General features: G+C 32.0%; 1 protein-coding gene across 2 annotated transcripts in view; it reads left to right on the top strand.

Moving 5' to 3' along the window:
* LARP7 (La ribonucleoprotein 7, transcriptional regulator) overlaps positions 1-13744 on the top strand; it is a 31871-nt gene extending 18127 nt beyond the window's left edge. Inside the window, exons 3-13 of one of the 2 annotated variants that reach the window (XM_012552061.3) lie at positions 1399-1499; positions 1622-1705; positions 1919-2083; positions 2234-2342; positions 2429-2800; positions 2884-3028; positions 4763-4902; positions 5767-5888; positions 8117-8276; positions 8850-8941; positions 13390-13744. In XM_012552061.3, the coding sequence (XP_012407515.2) occupies positions 1399-1499; positions 1622-1705; positions 1919-2083; positions 2234-2342; positions 2429-2800; positions 2884-3028; positions 4763-4902; positions 5767-5888; positions 8117-8276; positions 8850-8941; positions 13390-13470 (1571 nt within the window). In that variant the 3' untranslated portion in view covers positions 13471-13744. Of the gene's footprint in view, positions 1-1398; positions 1500-1621; positions 1706-1918; positions 2084-2233; positions 2343-2428; positions 2801-2883; positions 3029-4762; positions 4903-5763; positions 5889-8116; positions 8277-8849; positions 8942-13389 lie in introns of both variants that reach the window. The other variant, XM_012552060.3, reaches the window with a different exon arrangement.
* The last annotated feature ends 7798 nt before the right edge of the window (positions 13745-21542 follow it).

Genomic DNA, 21542 nt, shown 5'->3' with positions numbered 1-21542 from the left:
AAATAAAATATGTGGAGCTGAGCTTTGAGGATTTCAACAAACTTCTCTAGACGTTTTTTTCAATCGGAGTATTGAAGTATTGGAAAGTGAATCCTTCCCCTAATGCATTTTTACTAACCACAGGTTTATCAAAAATATCAAAAATTTGAGAACTGAGTATTACAAATATTTTAAAGCCATATCCACATACATATATTAATTTATGTAACTTCTCTAATTTAATCCACTATTGTATATACTTATTAAAGAATGAATTTCCAGGAAAAAAATGTCATCTTGATATTGTATTTCCATCATGTGTCTGAAATTATTTAAGGTTAGAATCAATTTAACTTGGATCTCTTTCACAGAATCAAAGAATTTCCCCCAACTTCCATTTTGTCTGCTACATTTTAAGTTTCTTCCGACTTAATACTTTGTGGTAACTTTTCAGATAACTGAAGATAGCTGGAATGTCCCCATTGAGTTTTTCCTCTAAGACCCTTCTCAATTTTAGTTACCTGCTTCTGAAGCTTCTCTGTTGAGAGTGGCACTGTACTGCCTAAAGCTTCTCTGGTGATTCATGAAATCCCACAATCAAAAAAAAAAAAAAGTGAACAGAGATCTAAAAGCTCACTGACCCCGCTTTTTTTTTTGACCAAAAGGGAGTAGGTGTGTGTGTGCGTGTGTGTACATTGTTACCTTTCAGAGATTTTTCCCTTTATCATCTTATATAGTAAAAGCTTAATCCTTTTTTTTCCCCCTCAAGTTTTGGCCTTTTATATTCCCAGTGTCTATATCTAAAATTCATATTATTCCACTGATTGCTTCCACTTTCTCTTAATAGTTTTACAATACTTATTGAGAACTTTCTTTGGGACTGACTTCCCCTTTAGAAGGGAATTCAGTGGTGGCTGGGTAAGGCAAATTTTCCCTAAAATTTATATTGGCAAAATTAAACTTCTCTATATAGGGAAATGAATTATTCTGTAACTGTGCCACCTGAAGGACAAAGAGGGAGTGAAATAGCTGAGCTGGGGACTTTTAGATATTGATCTAACTAGATAAGTAACTTGCCCAAGGCCAGAAGCTACTTTTGGAATTTGAAACTGACTTATAGGTAAAAGAATACATGTCCACAACCCCTTAATACATGTCCACAACCCCTTAAAAGTGTTTTTAAAAATATTTGTCATCCTTGGACATTTCTCATCAGTTGAGCTTTTAGGACCTGATGACCTTGATTTCTTCATATGCAGAGGAATATATGGGGAGGCAGTTTATAAGCCTTGTGCATTTAGGATCACATTTTATGGAACCATTTAGTTCTTAATAGAAATTTAACTTCCCATTTTGGAAACTACTTCTTTGCTTTCCTTAGATACAAGCAGTTCATATTTGTGAAATTTTACTCCTTAGATGTCGATATATCCCTTCTTGTGTCCTTTAACAAAATGAAAAAATTAACAACAGATGGGAAATTGATAGCCAGAGCCTTGAAAAGTTCCTCTGTTGTAGAGGTGAGTTTGACTTTGTAGTAACTAAAATTTCCATATCCCTCTATCCTTTATATGAGCAGTTTAATGATTATGACTTTTGGACTTTTTCTTCCTTTGTCTCTCCACACACACCCCTCCCCAAGTTGGATTTGGAAGGTACAAGAGTAAGGAGGCGGCAGCCCCTCGGTGAGAAACCAAAAGATGTGGATGATCGAACTGTTTATGTGGTAAGGTTTTTTATGTATATATAAAATGTAATTCTGGCTATGTGACTTACTTAATCTTTAGTATTTGATTATCTTGTCTGTTTTCTCCCCACCTCACCCACCCAAGTCAAATCCTGTAAACACCTTCAGCACTGGAAGAGGTGTAGGGGAAATGCTGGAACTTAATTCTCTCCTGAAATATTGAAATTTTTAAAAAAGCATTTTTATTTTTAGGAATTGCTTCCCAAGAATGTCAATCACAGTTGGATTGAAAGAGTATTTGGAAAATGTGGGAATGTTGTTTATATCAGCATTCCTCATTACAAGTCCACTGGAGACCCAAAGGGATTTGCATTTGTAGAATTTGAAACAAAAGAACAAGCTGACAAAGCCATAGAGGTAGGTAGTGAGGTGAACTATTCTCACCCCCATAGATACATAGCAGGGAAAGTAGTTGGGCCAAAATAGTTGAATTAAATTTAATTTTAATAGACAATTTTAATTAAATTTTAAGACAAATATTAATAATGTCCTACTTCCATTTTTAAGTTTTTAAATAATCCACCAGAGGAAGCACCAAGAAAACCTGGAATGTTTCCAAAGACAGTGAAAAACAAACCTATACCTGCTCTCAATAGTAGTATTTGTAGAGCTGCTGGTAGGTCTCAAAATTTTTCATATTTGAATTTGAATTTAAAGTGAAAACATTATAGACACTTAATAACGACACATCATTGTACACAGAGGAAAAGAAGAAGAAAAAGAAAAAGAAATCGCGAATGAAAAAGGAAAGTATTCAGACCACAGTGGAGACCAAGGAAACAAATACAGATACTCCAGATGATGAACATTTAAATAAGCTCAAAAGACACAGGACAACTTCGGATAGTTCAGAAGTGGGTAATTTGGATATTCAGAGGCCACCATGTAAAAAGGAAAAGAAGAAAAAAGAAGTGTTAGATTTACCTGCAGAAACCAGAGGAGGGAAGAGGAAGAGAAATAGTTCTGGAGATGTGGATACATTGATACCAAGTTCAAAAGTCAAGAAAAGCTCTCTTAAGGAAGAAAGTGCCAAAGATGAACATCCAAAAACTGAGATGCCCAAGGATTGTAAAGGTAAAAAAAAAAAAATTGCATGCTGTTAAGGATAAATAAAAAGTGCAATAATTAAATTATAATTAATCATTTTCTCCTTTTAGATGTAGAAGTCTCTACTGAAGAGGAGAAAGATATTGGAGATATGAAAGATGGCTCTCTTTTAAAATCAAAAAGAAAGCATAAGAAAAAGCATAAGGAAAGACACAAAATGGGAGAGGAGGTTATACCATTGAGAGTACTATCAAAGTATGTTACTAAATAACAATTTCTTGTTTTTAATTACAGGCTGTTTTATTATGCTAGACATTCTCGTTTGGACTGAAACCAAAACAAATTTTTATTTGGGGAAAACTTAAAAAATGTCTTCCAGGCCATCACCATTGCTAAAGTGCAATTCCCATTTACATGTAACAGAGTTGCATGTTAGCAACAGTAGTGGCCTGTAGCCAAAGAAATTTTGTAGCTCACATGGGAAAATCCAACAATAAAATTTTAACAATTCTTTCATAAAGCAATTAGGATTCACCACAACTCAAACAATTAAGCACTTAAAAGATATTAAATAACTATTTGCACAAAAATAGTTCAGAAAATTAACTTTCCAATATACATTAAAGTTATTATTGGAAAAGTAAGATTCACCATCACTAAAACATGGAAGCACTTACTTTTTTAGAAACAAAGCAAGTAAATCCACGTTTAAGTGGTGGGGAGTCCTGAAACAAATACTTTTGGAAGCCCAATAGTAATTCTCCGAATACTTCATTCTGCAAAAGTAAGAACATTTTAATTTTCTAATTCTAAGAAATAACACAAAAATCCACATTAACTTGAAACTGTGCCCATTTGGAATCTTCTCCACTGAAACATGGAAGCACTTACTTTTTAATTATGTAGCAGGTACCCCCATGTTAAAGCGAAGAGGATCCCTTCTTGCCAAAAAGTTGACATACAAAGAATATTAAAATGACAAGGAATCAAAACCACCTGAATTCGGTGAAAGAGAACAGGAGTCACTCCTACCAAAACATGGAAGCACTTACTTTTTTTTTAGTCACAGAAAGTACCTCCATGTTAAAGTAGAAGGGGTCCCATAAGTTCCTGTGGTTCTTATTAGCAAGCGTAGTAAATTGGCAAGGTGGAAGGTTTCCTGAATCCACTATACCTTTACAGGAGTAAGTTTTCTTTACCTTCCTAGCTTAAATGCCTTTGCTTTCTCTTCTTCTTCAGTGTGTGTCAAAGACTCTAGCTCCCCCTACTTCTCTATTTATACCATTCTTAACTCCAGAGTTCCTTTTGCCTTTTTATCTCAAAGAATCATTACATGAGTCTTTTGTTATTTTAATGTATCTGCTCTCTGGGAAATGTATGGTCCAGGGGTGGGTCTGGGTGCTATTTTTTTTTTTTTTTAAGTATACAGTTGTCCATGTTAACTGCTAAAACCATTACCACAAGATAGCCTCCTCTTTAAAAATCCCCTATCTGCTTGTTTGATGGCACTGATTAGGGTAACAATGAGTATTTTCACAGTGACCAAATAGTCATTGTGTTTCTATCTAGCAAAACTGGAGCTGTTTGCCCTAAACATCTATGTGTTAAATGTATGTAAATATATAAATTGCTTCCTTTGAGTATTTTTTTCTTTTTAGAAATTCTTTTTTATGCTAATAAATACTAAGGAATGCTATCATTTTAACTTATGAGGCAGGGAAACCCATAAATAAAACTTTTAAAATCTTGATTTTTTTATCTAGAAAAAATTACTTACTTCCCTGATTAATTAATTAATTCTGGAACTTTTTTCCAAAAACCCATATTTAAGAAACATGCCTGAGAAGGTTCCAAGAGAATTTAAAAACTACATGTCTGATAGTTAGTGGGATACTGTTATTTACTTATTTGCTACAAAGTCATTTAAGCATGTTCTTTTGGCATTAGTTGACCACAGTATTTCATTCATTTTTCTTCCTTTACTTACAGGAGTGAATGGATGGAATTGAAAAAAGAATATTTGGCTCTGCAGAAAGCCAGTATGGCTTCTTTAAAAAAAACAATCTCCCAAATTAAGTCTGAGAATTTAGGACAGATGGACACAGACCCTGGAATAAAAAATGGCCATGGTAAAGAAAATTGATGGCTTTTATAATGTACATATCCTTTTTGTTAAATGTTGTTATCCTATTTGTAAATATGCCTCATAAGTGAAAACATTATGGCTAATATAATTTTCTTTAACCCATTTAATTTATAAAAATTTGTCAGGGGAATAGATTTTTAGATATTATTTAAAAAGTGTAGACTGCCTAAATTGGGTCTGAACATTTTATTTTGGAATGCTGTCTGGAAATCAAATTTTGTTTTTGCAGGCTTTTTTCTAAAACTTATTTGTTGTGTAACTTAATCCTTCAAATAATATGTAATTTACAGTCCTTCAGTTCCAATCTTCTTACTACCATAAAGATCATATTTAGCTTGGTTTTTTCTTTATTTTTTATTTTTTTATTAAAGTTTTTTATTTTCAAAACATATGCAAGGATAATATTTCAATATTGACTCTTGCAAAACCTTGTGTTCCAATTTTTCCCCCATTCCCTCTACCCCTTCTAGCTTGATTTTTTTTAAGTATTATTATTAAATAACTTTTAAATAATTTTTTACAAATCTGAATGAGTAATTCCTGAGAGACTTTTCTCCATTTGATTTTATATTTTCTCTGAAATTTTTGAAAACTTTTCACTTTTGCAATCTTAAATTAACACTTGTTTGTTTTTTCATATTTGGTGTTTTTTTTCCCACTGTAGTTGACCAAAAAAACACGTCATCATGACTTTAGGGATTATAAAATTCTACCAAAATTCATTAAGAAATAGTGGTAAATTTAATAATTATCATAAGAAATCCTCATATTTGCTGTGATTATTTTGCATTACATTTTTTTTCTTTTTTACACTGCAAAATTTTTTTGTCTTTCCTTTTCAAAGTAGCAGCAAACAGGGAAGACTATCAGCCCACTGAGAAGGTTAACACGGTGGGACCCCAGTTTGTAAGTGGTGTGATTGTGAAAATTATTGGTATGGAGCCCTTGCCAAGCAGGAAACACCTCCGGGTAAGATTTTGAGCCTTCTAGTTAACTATCACCTTTCCCTGGAAAAACTACTGGCTTGGGAAAATATTTTAAATATGCAAAACTGTTGAGATTAATCAAATTGGAATTTCTCCTTGGTAGAAACTGTGGTTAGTTTTCTTTTGTTAGCAAATGGTAAACTTGGCCCACAGCCTTTAAGAAGTACTTTCTGTTGCATAATAAACCTTATTTTTTAAATATTTTTAAACCTATGAGTTAAAACTTTTAAGTAGTGTGAAAGTCAACTTCCATTTTCCAATTTCATATTTTTACTATTTGAAATTAAATAAAATTGTGGGAAGATTTTAAAAGACATTAAGTTTATACATACATATCCAATAATTTTCATTGAAGTCAAAAGTTTATGACTCCTTTAAAGTGGAATAATTTTATACTATAGTAAAAACGTAGTTGGTTAAATTGTTTTAATTTATTAAAATTTAAGACATATTTTAGATTTTATTAACGTAAGATTTTTTCCAGTGAAAGCATGCCTTTTCAGGAAACTTTTAAGTGGCATTAATGTCTGTTTGTACTGTAACTTTTTATTGGGATGAATATTTAGTTGTTCTCCATAGTTGCTCTTTCTTGTAAATAATGTTGTGTTTGATAAATGTTAAATTAAATTGATTAAACCTTCCCCCATGGGGCAGTAGACCCAGAAGGGACTTGACCTCATTAACATAACTATTGACCAATTGTCTGCCCAGACGAAAACTATGCAACAAAAATACCTGTCTGCTTGACACTTGAAATTTTTCATACAGGAATTAGTAGTGAAGATTGCAAATAAGAAACTAATTAAAAGAAAATAGATCAAGTAAAAATTGAAAAAAGTGTAAATAATAAAAGGCAAAAGAAATTGGACTATTTAATCCTGGTAATGGTTTCATTATGTTTATCATCAAAAAGGTTATAAAATCCTAATAGCATTAATTTAGCATCACCAGATTTACAAAAAAGCCCTCCAAATAACCCCAAAGTTGCCAAAAGTTTGGTCAATTTTACTCTTTAATCCAAAATGAAATCCTATAATATATCACTTCAACAATTGAAATAATTTAAAAACAAATTCTCCAATTTCTAAGATGCATTTTCAAAAAAAATCTTGATTTGGAATTTGTTTTTTAAATTGTTAATCAGAAAAAAATCTTTCTTTCTTTCTCCCTCCTCCTCCCCCTTACCCCCCCCCCGCCCCATTTTAATATCAACCAAATTTCTTTGGGTATTTTTTGTTACCTAGATTAATCTTATAGCCAAAACTTACCTCAAAGTTAAGGAGGGAGGGGAATTATGGGAAGATTCCTTTTTCTATTGAATAGTTTGTTATTTTCTTTTAATTTTATGGATGGGTCTTGGAGAATAAGAGTAGTGTTGCATTCCTGCATAAGAGGATTGTCTTTGTAGAACCTGCTGTGACCAGAATTGATTAGAAATACCGGATCCTAGTTAATTTCCCCTCACAGCAGGTTTTTACAGGTAAACTTTTCAATGTTTGGGACTGAGATTGTTGATCTCAATTGTATAGAAGAGTTTATTTAGGATTTTGATAGAAACTAATGAGAGACTATAGGTCAAGTGTCCATGAAGCATATATCATTTAAAAAGTCTTTTTCTTTGTACCTACAATATTAACCAAATATCTTTAAAAAGATTAAATTTTACTTAAAGTGACTTGAATTTTTAAAAAGGTATATTTGTCTTCCTGATGTACTTTTTTTTTTTTTATGGGGGTTGGTAGTGGGCATTAACTTTAAAAACTAATTTGCTGTTTTTAAAAGTTAACTCTCTAATGCTGTAAAGTTACCCATACATATAACATGTAAATAAAAGGCTATTAAATTTTAAAAAAAAAAGTTAACTCTCATTTTATATAGTGTTAGTATACTATTTCTTTACCTCTCTTCTGCAATCTTCACATTCCTTTAGCTCTTTAGGAATGTGAAGTGATATATAGATATAATCTAAGCTTACATTGTAGGGTTGTGGTTATTAATAGAAAATAAATGTAGACAATGTATTAAATATTTCCAGTTTTCCTTTCATAAATATTTTAACTGCTCTAGAAGAAATATTTGCTTTATAATATTTGAATTTTGGAATTTAAAGCATTCATTATTCATGTTTAATTTTGGGTAAAGAATAAGGTAAGAGAATAAATTTATTTATTTAAATTACTTTTCATTCTCTCTTTCTTGTGAGTTCTGCAGGAAACCTTGGCAGTGGTATCAGAAGTTGTTTATGTTGATGTACTAGAAGGGGATACAGAGTGCCATGTTAGATTTAAAACTCCAGAGGATGCTCAAGCAGTAATCAAAGCACATGCAGAAATTAAAAAGAAATATAATTGGAAATTTGAGATCCTCTCTGGTAAGATTTTCAGTGATAGGAAATGTTAATTTGCTAACCAGTTCTTTAAATTGGACAGACATGACAAGGGATGGTCATAGAATTATCTTAAGTTTTTTGAATGTCATAGTCTTTGTGAGGCTGCCTACAGGCTGATACATAATTAAAATTGGACTACACCAAATCAGATAATCACTTTGTGTGATCATTCTTACTTTCTTGCTTTTTTGGGTGGTGATGGGATCAGTGCAATCTTTAAATTAGGAGATAAACACAAATGTTTGTTAACAGTTTTCAAAAATTAAAGTGCGCTGCATGAGAAAAGATGGAATATTTATAGAAGTCTCTAGATTATAATTATATTCTTAATAATCACCATTTTTGTGTTCAACATTCACTAATTTGGGGGAATTTGTTATTTTGGATTCAAAACTACATAACCTTTTGGGTAAATTTACTTCCCTTTTATAGGTAAACCTAGGGACTGACTTTTTCATCCCATAATTTGAATACTTAAAAATTGTTTTTAAATCTTAATTTGTTTTCTTTATGTATTATTAATCAGTTGTTCATATTTCTTTTTTTTTTTTAAAGGTGACCATGAACAGAGATATTGGCAGAAGATTTTAGTAGATAGACAGGCTAAACTTAATCAACCCCGTGAAAAGAAAAGAGGAACAGAAAAGGTAAATAATTAAATCTACCTTTCTTTTGCTTTTGTAACATATCTAAAAGTGTTCCATGATCGAGAGATTTTTTTCCTTCCCAATTTTATGTAACTTAATAATATTTTACCATAATCCATGTTAATTCCCCGTTTAGTATTGTTTAATTTGCCATAGCAAATCAAGTCAACAAGCATTTAAGGGCGTGGCCTACAGTCCCTGGCATTGTACATGCCCTGTACTAAGGATGAAAAGAAAGGAAAAACCATGATTCCTGCCCTCAAACAACTCACAGTCTAATGGGGAAGGCAGTTTGTAAACAACCATTTACAAGTAATATATATTATCAAAACAAAATTCTCTAGGGTTCTTTTATAAAACAAATTAAAAATAGTGTGCCCCTCACCAAAGTACCTTTGGTATTTCTTGGTTTCTAATGTACTTTGTGTTCTGAGTTAAGCAGTCTTGATTTCTAGCTCCTCATGTGTTAAAGTTTAAAGAAAAACTATTATTTGAAGAATGTCTTAAAGGCAAAATCACAATGTATTTAGAGCAGTTTATAAAGATATGAGGCTTCACAGATAAGATTGAGAAACCTTATGCATACTGTGCCTTTTCATAATGATTGTTTTATGACTTTGGGGAGGATTATTGTTTTAAACTTAATGATACAATCAAGATCTTTAAAAAATTAAATTACTTATTGCATTTTTTCTTAATCTTTGAATGGTATATAAATAAAGAAAAATCATTATTGTAAAATTATGCTTAATTTTTCCTGACATTTGCTATTAACTAAAATGGTAGGATAATAATAATAGGTTCTTTTTATGCTAGCATTTTCTAGATGGGAAAAAATAATTCTAATTATGGACTTATAACACACATGATTAATATATATGAGACAAGCATTTACTGAGTTCTTAGACTGCACAAGGATGTGTATTGGGTGATTGGGATACAAAGATTTTCGTTATTCCTATGTTGCTCTCTCCCTCCCCCTTCCCCCCTCTTCAAACCCCCCAAAAGAAAGAAACTAGTCCTTTGGAGAAAGAATGTATTCACAAAGAAAAGCATTTCTTGGGAAACTAGGTATTCAAAAAGATGGAGTTAAGAAGGAGCATGTTTGAGTGACTCATAAGAGGAGTGAAAACAGGGGTTTTCAGAGTAGAATTCTAAAAAAAGTTTTTCTGGACTATCTGGAAGAATTATCCTGTTATATAGAAATTTTAGATCCAAAGAAACCCATCTCTTAAGGTTAGAAACAAGAAGGACAATCTGTTTGGGTTTATTTGCCCTTAAGTTTTGAGAGAGTCTTCATGAGTAACTAATTTGTCCAAATATTTAGCAGAGTAAATAGGAACCAACCATTCTCTTGCTGTAGTAGAATTTAGAGCTAGTAAAGATCAAGGGTCTTTAACATAATTCAATTGAGATTTGGCCTGCATATTTTTTGCTCTTATTATGAGTAGTATGTGAGAAACAATACTAGTTAATATGCTTGTATATACACCATTTGTGCAAAAAATTGTTGATTTTCTCACTAAAAAACTACCTTTAATAAAGATGCCTCACATGCAGTAAAGAGATTCTTTAGGGTTGCTGTCTGATTCTGATAGTAGAAGAACTTAGATTAATTAATTGTCTTTCTGAATGGAAACCTCTGTAATCTAAGTGTGAGAATCTACTTCCTAAAGATACTTAGTTTAGAGCGGTGTTAATTTCAAAACTTATTTGAAACTATTTAAATGTTAAAATCATTCTTCCAAGAATCTTTCACTGACTGGAAATATTTGCAAACTCTTTTCCTGTATTTGTAAAATCAAGTGAAATAACATGAGATTTAAATTTAATGTTCAAAAAATAATTGATTAGTTTGTCTTGGGGAAAAAAAGGGAGGAACTAATGAGAAAAGATAAAAAAATGTTACCTAAATAGATTTTAATAAAGGCCAGAAATGCTATCAGTGTTGAATCAGTATACTATGAAAATTGATGTTTTTGTCTTTTCTTGTTATGTCTGAATTATGTCACAGTGTTGTCAAGAATGTTGCACCCATGCTTAGTTGAGAAAGATCTAAGATCATAAGCAGGACAGTAATGCTGGAAACTGACACTCTGCCTACAATATAGATTAGTATTTTTTGAAATCATTGACGGTAATACTAGCATTCAATTCTCATTTTTAAAAAACAGAAAAATTAGTAAGCTAATTTGCCAAAAAAAAAGTTTCCTAAACAACTGATTTAACTATAAATCTCTCTTCTCCTCTTGGTATGTCTCCTACCCCAGAGAAAGAACAAAAGCATTGATAAAAATGAACTTTGGATCAAATTAAAATCATATTTTAGTATATAAATAATCATATTATTAGATTAGATATTGTATTTTAATTTCTGTAACAACCTATAGAGAGTAATAAATTAGTATGACTTATTTTTTTTCATGTATTCAGAATTCAAAAGAAATTTTCCACAACAACCCAGTAATGAAGCTAAAATCCTCATTATACTGATGAGGAGGCTAAGGCTAAAAAGGTTAAAGTTTGATCTTGAATCTAAAACTTCTAACTCTAGTTCTCTTAAGTCAGGAATCAAATATGACACAATAGGCTGCCAAATTTAAATATAAATGTTATTTTAATCACTTAATTTTAGCAAAAAAATTTTATAATTATAATAATAAATTTTGCTATATTTATAGAAGCTTTATTTGTAATATGACTTGACTGGCATGAATCTTATACAATATGTAAACACACATACACTTAACCATACATTAAGTGGATGCATATGTTCTCCAACAGGCACAATTTACTGTAACATTCCACAGATAATATTCAAAATAACATTAGGAAAACATCATGGCCTGGTTAACCAGTTGCCTATTTCTGAAGCAAGAATACATGAGCCCTACCTGTAAAATTTGCTACTTTGAAACCTGAACTTCTCTACTCCCCAGACAATTCTCTTAAGGGGATTGGAGATGAATTATTGATCTGCATCAATTTTAAAGGAATTTCTAAAATCATAGCTTCCTAATACCAATGAAATCACAGGTCCAGCCCCTTCCCCACCTTTACTCTCCATCCATATTAAAAATCAACGGTAGTGATGAGCCTTTTGTATAACAAATAATATAATTTAGTTGTGTTTGTTGTAAATTACCATATTGGTGACTCAAGTATTATAATATTGGTCCTACTCAAAGTAGATTCACAATAAATGTTTGTTGAATCTTGGAAAATAAAAAGACCTTTAAAATGAATTGGTGGTGAGTGGTATGATTTTGTAAGAGAAATATCATCATTCAAAAAAAAAAAAATCATGAGGTCCAGCATTTTAGAGATTACCTACTCTCATTTTATTAATGAAGGAACTAAAACGTTTTAACGTTCCTGTGTTTTAACAGGAAAACATGTAAAACATGAATGTAATCTGTTTTCTTTACAACTGTGGCATCCTAACATACTCTAATTTCATTTTTATCTATGTTTTTAACATTATAAATTAGATAGTCATATACTTTTTAATTGGAAAGCACAATTTAAATTTAAAAACAAAGAATTATCTTTATAAACCATTCTGGATTTATTGCAGCTTTCAATTAATCAAAATGGTGGATGTAAAAGCTGGAAAGTCAGAAAAGTAGATGAGTGCTGTCAAATATTTTAAAAATCTGGAATGTTGGTTCTAAAATCAGTGATAGCTATAATATTCTAAGATATAAACAACAATTTCTTAGTTCCAAGGCAATAATCCCTATCCTGTAAGAATTACCTTCTGAGACATTCAGTGTGGTACTTTACAGTATAGTGAAAGGAATACTATTCTGGAGTTAGAGGACCTGGATTCCAGTCCCATTTCCTGGGCCTCAGTTTTCTTATGTATAAAAAGGGCTAAATGGCTCCTGAAGTTAGCAACTCAAGATTATGATCTGTAAGCAAAGATAGACAAGGAATATAAATAGGGGAAAAGCACTGTTTGAAGAGTCAAGGAGTTCTTGCAGCAGGAACAGATTTTCAGAGGGCAACATCTAAACTGAACAAGAATCCAAGAATTCTCTAAGACTCAAAAGTGATGGATACAATATATTTCAGGCATGTGCAAAAATGAAAAGTGGTTGAGAATAGTAAAAGGAATTATTCTAGTTTAAAGTACAGTAGTAAGATTTTAACCTGGATTAATATGCTCAAAGTATCCTGGTCAAAGCTGTATTATATGTTAAATTAATAGATTACCTCCATTCCTTTTAACTTTGTGATTTCTTTACAAGTCTACATTTTAGGATTTATTGTTGGCTAATCACAGAGTCACATAAGTGTTCAAAGAAGATTTATTAAATGAAATTAATGATTTTTCCCCCTTGAATTGAGCCCAATTGATCACAGGTGCTTTAAATTTGTGTTGTGTGTTTGAACATTATTTTCATTTTGGAACATATTCTAATTTTCTATACCTTCTCTCCTAGTTGATCAACAAAGCTGAAAAAATTAGACTGGCCAAGACTCAACAAGCAAGTCAACACATTAGGTTTTCGGAATATGATTGAAGATTTGAATTTTGCTTTACCTTATGGACTTATAAATTCACTGAATCCTTTTATCATTCTTAAAAAATATTTCTTTCTGTCTTTTCAACATGGTACTATAGAATGTTGTTTTAAAAGTCTTTTTTTTTTTCATTGAATTACATTTATAACTACTTTGAAATCTGTAAATAAGGTATTTCCTTTAAGAGCTTTTTTTTTTTAATTTTTGAATGGTTTATGTAAATCAACTAAACAAATGGCAAATTAACAATAAAATGTTTTGAATACCTGAGAATTAATTTTTTAAAAAATTTACCTAAATTGAGTTCATCTAAACATGATTTAAAATTTTAAATATATTTTATTTTGACACAGTTACTTCCCAACATATAGTCAATCATAACTGAATACATAGTCTATTTTCCAAAAAAAAAAAGTTGTTTCTGAAAGAAGATTCCTCCAAAGACATTAAAGTCAGCCTGAGATAGGGATTCTTGCATGACTCCCTCTTGGAGCCCTAGAGTTTGAGAAACATCTGATGAACTGGTAAGGTATTTATTCTGTTCTAAGACTGTGCCTCCAAGGCTAGGCAGAAACTGAACTATGGAAAACAAAAGAGCTAAAGTTAAACTAGTATTCTGCTTATTCTCCAGTTGAAATTGAAATGTATTTTGAATACATTGATTATTTTAAGAAAGCTCCATCAAATCAGATTAATTTTAGTTGGTTAATTCAGATATAATCTTTTACCAAAAAAGATTAGGGGAAATTCCTTAGTAAAGTTCATTGGAAAAATTTAGATTTTAAGTGTGCGATCCAGCCTAAATCTTTTTTTTACTAGGCAGAGCCTTTCAAATTCCCAGCAGATGGTTGAGAAAAGGCATTGTTTCTGTTTCCTGTGGATTCAACAAACATTAAATTGCCTGTATTCTAGGCCACCTGGGGTACAAAGACTTTAAAAATGGGGGGGGGGGGCAGAGGAGAGAAGAGAAAGGAGAAGGATGACAAAAATAAACTATGAAGGGAGGGATCTGTGGATCCCACCACATCCCAAAAGTAGATAATACAGCTTAAAATTTTAAAAATCCTAAATTGGAATGATTTGGTCATTTTTCAGTGACTTGAGTTGACTTTTAAATCCTTGAAATTAATTAACAATTAAAGGTTACCTATTTATGATAAGAAGCTTTAATTCCATATTATATCATATGAATCCTAGGTTTATGTACAGTCATACTACTTCAAAAGTATACTGTAAGAATTTCTTAACTGTTTGTAAGGAGTTTGATGGGTAGAGTTTAAAAGTATCTCAAAAAGTACAAAAGACATTCTGAAATGAAAATAGCCTTAGTCTTCAACAAATGGAAAACTAAATACTTCAGAGAAGGGCCTTTCCAATAAAACAAATGAGGGTAGAGCTTGCTTACTTGGTCTAGGTAATCTCTGTAAGTAAGGAGTGAGTCATCAAATTAAAATTCAACTATTGAAGATAAGCACCCAGTTCTAAAACAGTTTGTTTTGTAATTAGGAAATCTGACAAACTGGAAGTCAATCTAAAGACATTAGATGAGGCAGAATAAGAAATAGATCAGTTTCCTAGATTGATGGTGAATTTTAGGAGGAGGAGGGAAAGGTCACTTAAAGCCTGGGATTTGCACTGTAATAAACATGAGAAATGATGAAAGAGAAAATATTAATGAATGAGATGAACTCTCCCATAAAACAGAAGTGGATAACAAAAAATCCTACAATATATATTCTACAAAAAACACATTTGACACAGATATAGTCAGAGAGAATAAAAGTAAAAGGCTATTATATTGTGCTTTTAGCTGAAATTTTTAAAAACGGGTAATGATTTTGATCTCAAAATAGCAAAAACAAAAAGATCTAATTAAAAGAAATAAGCAAGAAAACTATCTTACTAAAAAGTACCATAAATAATGAAGTATTTATCAATGCTGAATATATTTGCATCAAGTGGTATTGCATCCAGATTTTAATTTAATAGAGCAGAATTTAAGCAGGAAGTAATAAACAGTAAAATTAAACTAATGGGGGAATCCCAATATCCTTCTCTCAGAACTAGTTAAAGCTAACCACAAAATAAGAAAGAAGTTAAAAGAGGCAAATAGAATTTTACAAAATTTAGGTGGTATAGGACCTCTAGAGAAAATTGAATGGGCATAGTAAGGAATTTTTTTTCCTAGTGGTACATGGCATGAACACAAAAATTGATCACATATTAGGGTATAAAAACTTAACAAATGTAAAAGGCAGAAATAGTTAATGCATTCTCTTCAGATCATAGTAAAAATTACATGTAATAAAGAAACATGGAAAAATAGACTAAAAATTAATTAGAAATTAAATTATCTAACCCTAAAGAATGCATGGGTCAAACAACAAATCATAGAAGCAGTTTCATCCAAAAGAATGATAATAATGAGACAACATACCAAAATCTAAATGGGATGCACCTAAAACAGTTCTTAGAGGAAGTTTTATGTCTCTAGATGTTTACATCAGTAAAATAAGAGAAAGAGAAAATTTTAAGCTAAGCAATCAACTTAGCTACGTGATTGCAACAAAAAATAAATCTGGAAGTAGAGGTTGGTGAAATCTTAGGAAAGAGAATTCCAGAGTAATAGAAAAGTATACTAGTTTCACTAGGCACTGATGATACTAAGAAGTATCCTAGGACTCAAAATCTAGTTGGGAATTGGGAATATACTTAAAAAGTAACAGCAAGTGTTCATAAATGCCACTTGATTTAGTTCTGAGATCAGAGCTTTTTAGAAGTAGAACCTTGTGTTTTGAAAAAAAAATACAGGATAATAAATCAAGGAACTACAGCTTGCTTTTCAAAAAGGGGGGCTTTGGCTTTTGGTAAGCAAATACGCCCAGACTATAAAAACCTTTATATCTCAGTTGATTGAATTGGATTCTTTGAGCAGTGGGAAGACATTCATGGGAAAAACACATGGGAAGTGATCTGTCATCTTTAGAACCCTAAATGAATATCTCCTTGTAAGGACTTAACATTCTAATGGAGGAATCAAGTACCTTTAGAAGTGTATATGGTATAAATTTAAGGGGGCAGCTAAGGTGGCACCCTAGTCAGAAGGACCTGAGTTCAAATTTGGCTTCACACACTTAACACCTCCTAGTTGTGTGACCTTGGGCAAGTCATTTAACCCTAATTGCCTCAGAAAAAAAAAAAAAAAAAAAAAAAAGCCTGATGGTTTGGAAGAAAAGAGAATCACAAAAGATTTCCTGCTGAAGCTGGTCATTGAGCTACTGCTAAAGAGAAGTACCTTGAGGCTAAGATTTGGAAAGAGCACCTTCCATGCATGTGGACTAGTTGGTGATATTAAACAGAGATTAGAGGAAGGGAAAAAATTAGTTGCCTGACTGTTGTAGTTGTCCACCAGAAGTCACAAACGAGGACCATACTGGTGCTGTTCTAGTGTCAGTGCAGAGAGTTGTGAGAATCCCCTTTTGGTCAGAGGCACAGGTTCAATGTGAAAGAATTCATGAACCCGAAAAGTTTGGCAAAAGGGAAATTTGTTGTTGACACTGCAGAAGCCAGCTTTGCTAGGAAGACAGATTTCTGAGTGACAAGGTCCTGGCAGAGAAATAAAAGGTTTTCCCTGAGAAGAGGGTCTCTTCACAACGGGCAAGAGTTCTGGCAGGAAGCTATACCAAGGAGAGAGGTTCCTTGACAAGGCATAATCCTGCTTTGGACATTTTGCAAGTTATGATTACAAGTTTAAAATTATGTTTTTTATAGGAAATCTGAGACACATTTCAATTGAATGAGATTGCTTCAATGTTGTCACTGCCCTCAGGCCTAGATTTCCAGTTGAATGAGCCCACTTAAGTTTGAGCTAAGTAGGAGTGGTCCTGGACTAATTTTCAACTCCATAGAGGGTGCAGCTAGTCACCACCAAGATAACAGAATGAAGCTACTTTATCTTGATTCCCTGAGGCGGGCCTCTCCCAGAGGAGAGTTTCTCAAGAATTTATCTTCATGGCTTCCCCCCATAGTTAGGGAGGACAGTTTCAGTTCCCCCGCCCTCCAGGCAATGCCAAGTGATGTCAATGAGAATAGAAATAAAAGGACAAGTATAAAAGACTTTAATTTAGTGATCTTGGATAAAAATATATGATAGAAAAGATTCAGAAATTTTTTTTTTGCCTAGATATATTGAAAAAAAGTCAAGTGTTTAGGGAAAGTGGCCCTTGGGAAGAAATCTGAAAGTGCCTATTTCTGGTTTTCAAAGAATCTGTGTTCTCTTTGGGAGGGTACAACATACTCTTTAATGCCTCAGGTATGAGGATTGTGGGGAGACAAAAGTAGCTTAGCTTGATAACACCAAGAGAGGCAGTTAGAGGAAAAAAAATCCTACTTTGGGCTTGTGCTGTAACTGGAGAATGAGTAGCAAACAAATCAGCAAATGTTGCATGCTTCCATGTACCAGATGCTTTGGGTTACAAAAATAATGTACCAGTTCCTGCCCTCAGTTTTTATTCTGTAGGAGAAATGACTAATAAAAAAATACATATATATAGAACTGTATATGACATCTTTAATATTGGGGATTGAGGCCTTCAAAAAGAGGTATCTGTGTGGAGGTTGTTCATAAATAGGATATTTGGAAATAGAGGAACTGCCTGTACTACTGTTTCATGATTGTAGAAGTTCAGTCTCTTATCTAGTCACTTTCATTCTGTCCATTAAAATGCTAATAATTAGTTGAACATAGAAGGAGCACTTGGGATAGATGCATTTTCTCATTCAATTAGTATAGTGATTTCTAGATCCTAGCAGGTGAACTCCAACTGGATTTTGTCCCTACAATCTGTGGTTATTTAACATTTTTAGTTTCTTTACTAGATAATGTATATGGATAGAGTACCAGGCTGAAGTCAGAAAGTTTCATCTATCTGTATTTAAATCTGGCCTCTGACACTGTCACGCTGTGTAATCTTGACAAATCACTCTGCCTCAGTTACCTCTTCTATAAAATGAGCTGGAGAAAGAATACCCAATGGAGTCACAAATGGATACAAATAAAGCAATACTGTATGCTATCATATGATATGTGGAGTATCTTGTAGTTACTTTGCTTAACAATTGAAAAGAATAGCCCCAGAGACAAATGCACAAACTGACTTTTCCACAGTCACACATAACAATCAGAAATAGAATTTCAACTCTAGTCTTCTGACTTGAGAACCAGTAATCTCAGTAAAAAATAATTTTCTACCCCATTAATGCCTAAACATTGTATTATAAAAATATATACATTTATATTACATTATACTTTTTTTTTAAGTAGGACCAGACAAAACTAACAGAAAATGCATACACTACATGTTTTATTGATTTTCTTCTATTTATATCACAATTTTCTCTAGTTTCTCTCTAAATGGATTGGTTATGTGATCTATTGGCTCAGAGAAATGAAAGGAGACACATGAAAAATTAAAAAAAAAAAAAAGTTTCTCCAGGGCTCTCTAAAATCATCCAGCCATTCTCCAATTGATGAGTATCCATCAGTTTTCAGTTTTTTTGCCACTACAAAAAGGGCTGCCACAAACATTTTTGCACATATGAGTCTCTTTTCCCTTTTTTATGATTTCTTTGGGATAAAACCCTAGTAGAAACCCAAAGACCCTAGCTTCTGGAATAAGAACTCACTATTTGACAAAAATTGCTGGGGAAATTGGACATAGTTCCAAATTGTTCTCCAGAATGGTTGGATCAGTTCACAGCTTCACCAACAGTGTATTAGTGTCCCAGTTTTCCCTCATCTCCTCCAACATTTGTCATTATCTTTTCCTGTCATCTTAGCCAATATGAGGTAGTGGTACCTCAGAGTTTTCTTAATTTGCATTTCTCTGATCAATAGCAATTTAGAACAACTTTTCATATGACTAGAAATGATTTCAATTTCTTCATCTGAAAATTGTTCAAATCCTTTGACCATTTTCAATTGGACAATAATTTGAATTCTTATAAATTTGAGTCAATTTTCTATATATTTTAGAAATGAGGACTTTAATATGCCAAATAGATTTTCCCCCCTGAGGCAATTGAGGTTAAATGACTTGCCCAGGATCACACACCTAGGAAGTGTTAAGTGAATGTCTGAGATCAGATTTGAACTTGTACAAAAACTTTTTAACTTAATATAATCAAAATTAGCCATTTTGCATTCCATAATGTACTCCATTTCTTCTTTGGCCACAAATTCCTTCCTTATCCACAGATCTAGGAGGTAGACTCTATCCTTTGTTCTTCTAATTTGCTTATAATGTCACTCTTTATGTCTAAATCTCGAACCCATTTTGACCTTATCTTGGAATAGGGTGTTAGGTGTGGGTCAGTGGCTAATTTCTGCCATACTAATTTCCAATTTTCCCAGCAATTTTTGTCAAATAGTGAGTTCTTATCTCAGAAGGTAAGATCTTTGGGTTTATCAAACACTAGATTACTATACTTATTGATTATTGTGTCTTGTGAACTTAACCTATTACACTGATCAATGACTTTATTTCTTAGCCAGTACTAAATGATTTTGATGATTGCTACTTTGTAATATGATTTTAAGTCTGCCACAGCTAGGCCACCTTCATTTGCATTTTTTTCATTAATTCCCTTGAAATTCTTGACCTTTGTTCCAGATGAACTTTGTTATATTTTTTCTAGCTCTGTAAAATAATTTCTTATGATTTTAATTAGTATGGCATTGAATAAGTAGATTAATCTAGGTAGTATTGTCATTTTTATTATATTAGCTCAGCCTATCCATTAGTACTTGCTATTTTTCCAACTGATTAGATCTGATTTTATTTATGTGGAAAGTGTTTTGTAGTTGTGTTTGTTTAGTTCCTGACTTTGCCTTGGCAGGTAGACTCCCAAATATTTTATATTATCTACAGTTATTTTGAATGTAATTTCTCCTTGTTATCTCTTGCTGCTGGACTTTATTGGTAACATATAAAAATGATGATTTATATGGATTTATTTTGTATCCTGCAATTTTGCTAAAGTTATGGATTGTTTCTAGTGGTTTTTTAGGTGATTTTCTAGGATTCTGTAAGTATACCATCATATCATCTGCAAAAACTGATAACTTGGTTTCCTCATTACCTACTTTAATTCCTTTAATTTCTTTTTTCTTCTTTTATTGCCAAAACTGACATTTCTAATACAATATTGAATAGTAATAGTGATATTAGGCTTACTGATGGTTTTAAATAGATGCTACTGATCATTTAAGGAAAACTTCATTATTCCTATACTCTCTTGTGTTTTTAGTAGGAGTGGGTATTGGATTTTGTCACCTGTTTTTTCTGCATCTATTGAATAATGAAATATGATTTTTGTTAGTTTGATTATTAATATAGTCAATTATGCTAATACCTTTACTAATATTGAACCAGCCTAGCATTCCTGGTATAAACCCTACTTGATCATGGTGTATTATCCCGGGGATAACTTGCTGTAATCTCTTTGCTAATATTTTATTTAAGATTTTTGTATCAGTATTTATTAGGGAAATTGGTCTATAATTTTCTTTCTCTGTTTTGACCTAGCTTAAGTATCAGTACATATCTGTCATAAAAGGAATTTGGTAGGATTCCTTCTTTCCCCGTTTTCCCAAATAGTTTGCATAGTATTGAAATTAATTCTTTAAATGTTTGGTAGAATTCACATGTAAATTCATCTAGCCCTGGAGATTTTTTTCTTAGGGAGTTGATTAATAGCTTGTTCAATTTCTTTTTCTAAAATGGGATTGTTTAAGTAATTTATTTCCTCTTCTGTTAATCTAGGCAATCTATATTTTTATAAGTATTCCTCCATTTCACTTAGATTATCAGATTTATTGACATATAGTTGGGCAAAATAGCTCCTAATTATTGCTTTAATTTCCTCTCCATTGGTGGACAATATTCCCTTTTCATTTTTGATACTGACAATTTGATTTTCTTTCCTTTTTCTAATCAAATTAACTAAATGTTTATTTTGTTGTTTTTTTCATAAAACCACATCTTAATTTTGTTTATTAATTCAATAGTTT

The sequence above is a fragment of the Sarcophilus harrisii genome, chromosome 6, assembly GCF_902635505.1.
Source record: "Sarcophilus harrisii chromosome 6, mSarHar1.11, whole genome shotgun sequence".
Classification (NCBI taxonomy): Eukaryota; Metazoa; Chordata; class Mammalia; order Dasyuromorphia; family Dasyuridae; genus Sarcophilus; species Sarcophilus harrisii.
This window is presented reverse-complemented; position numbering and strand designations above follow the sequence as displayed.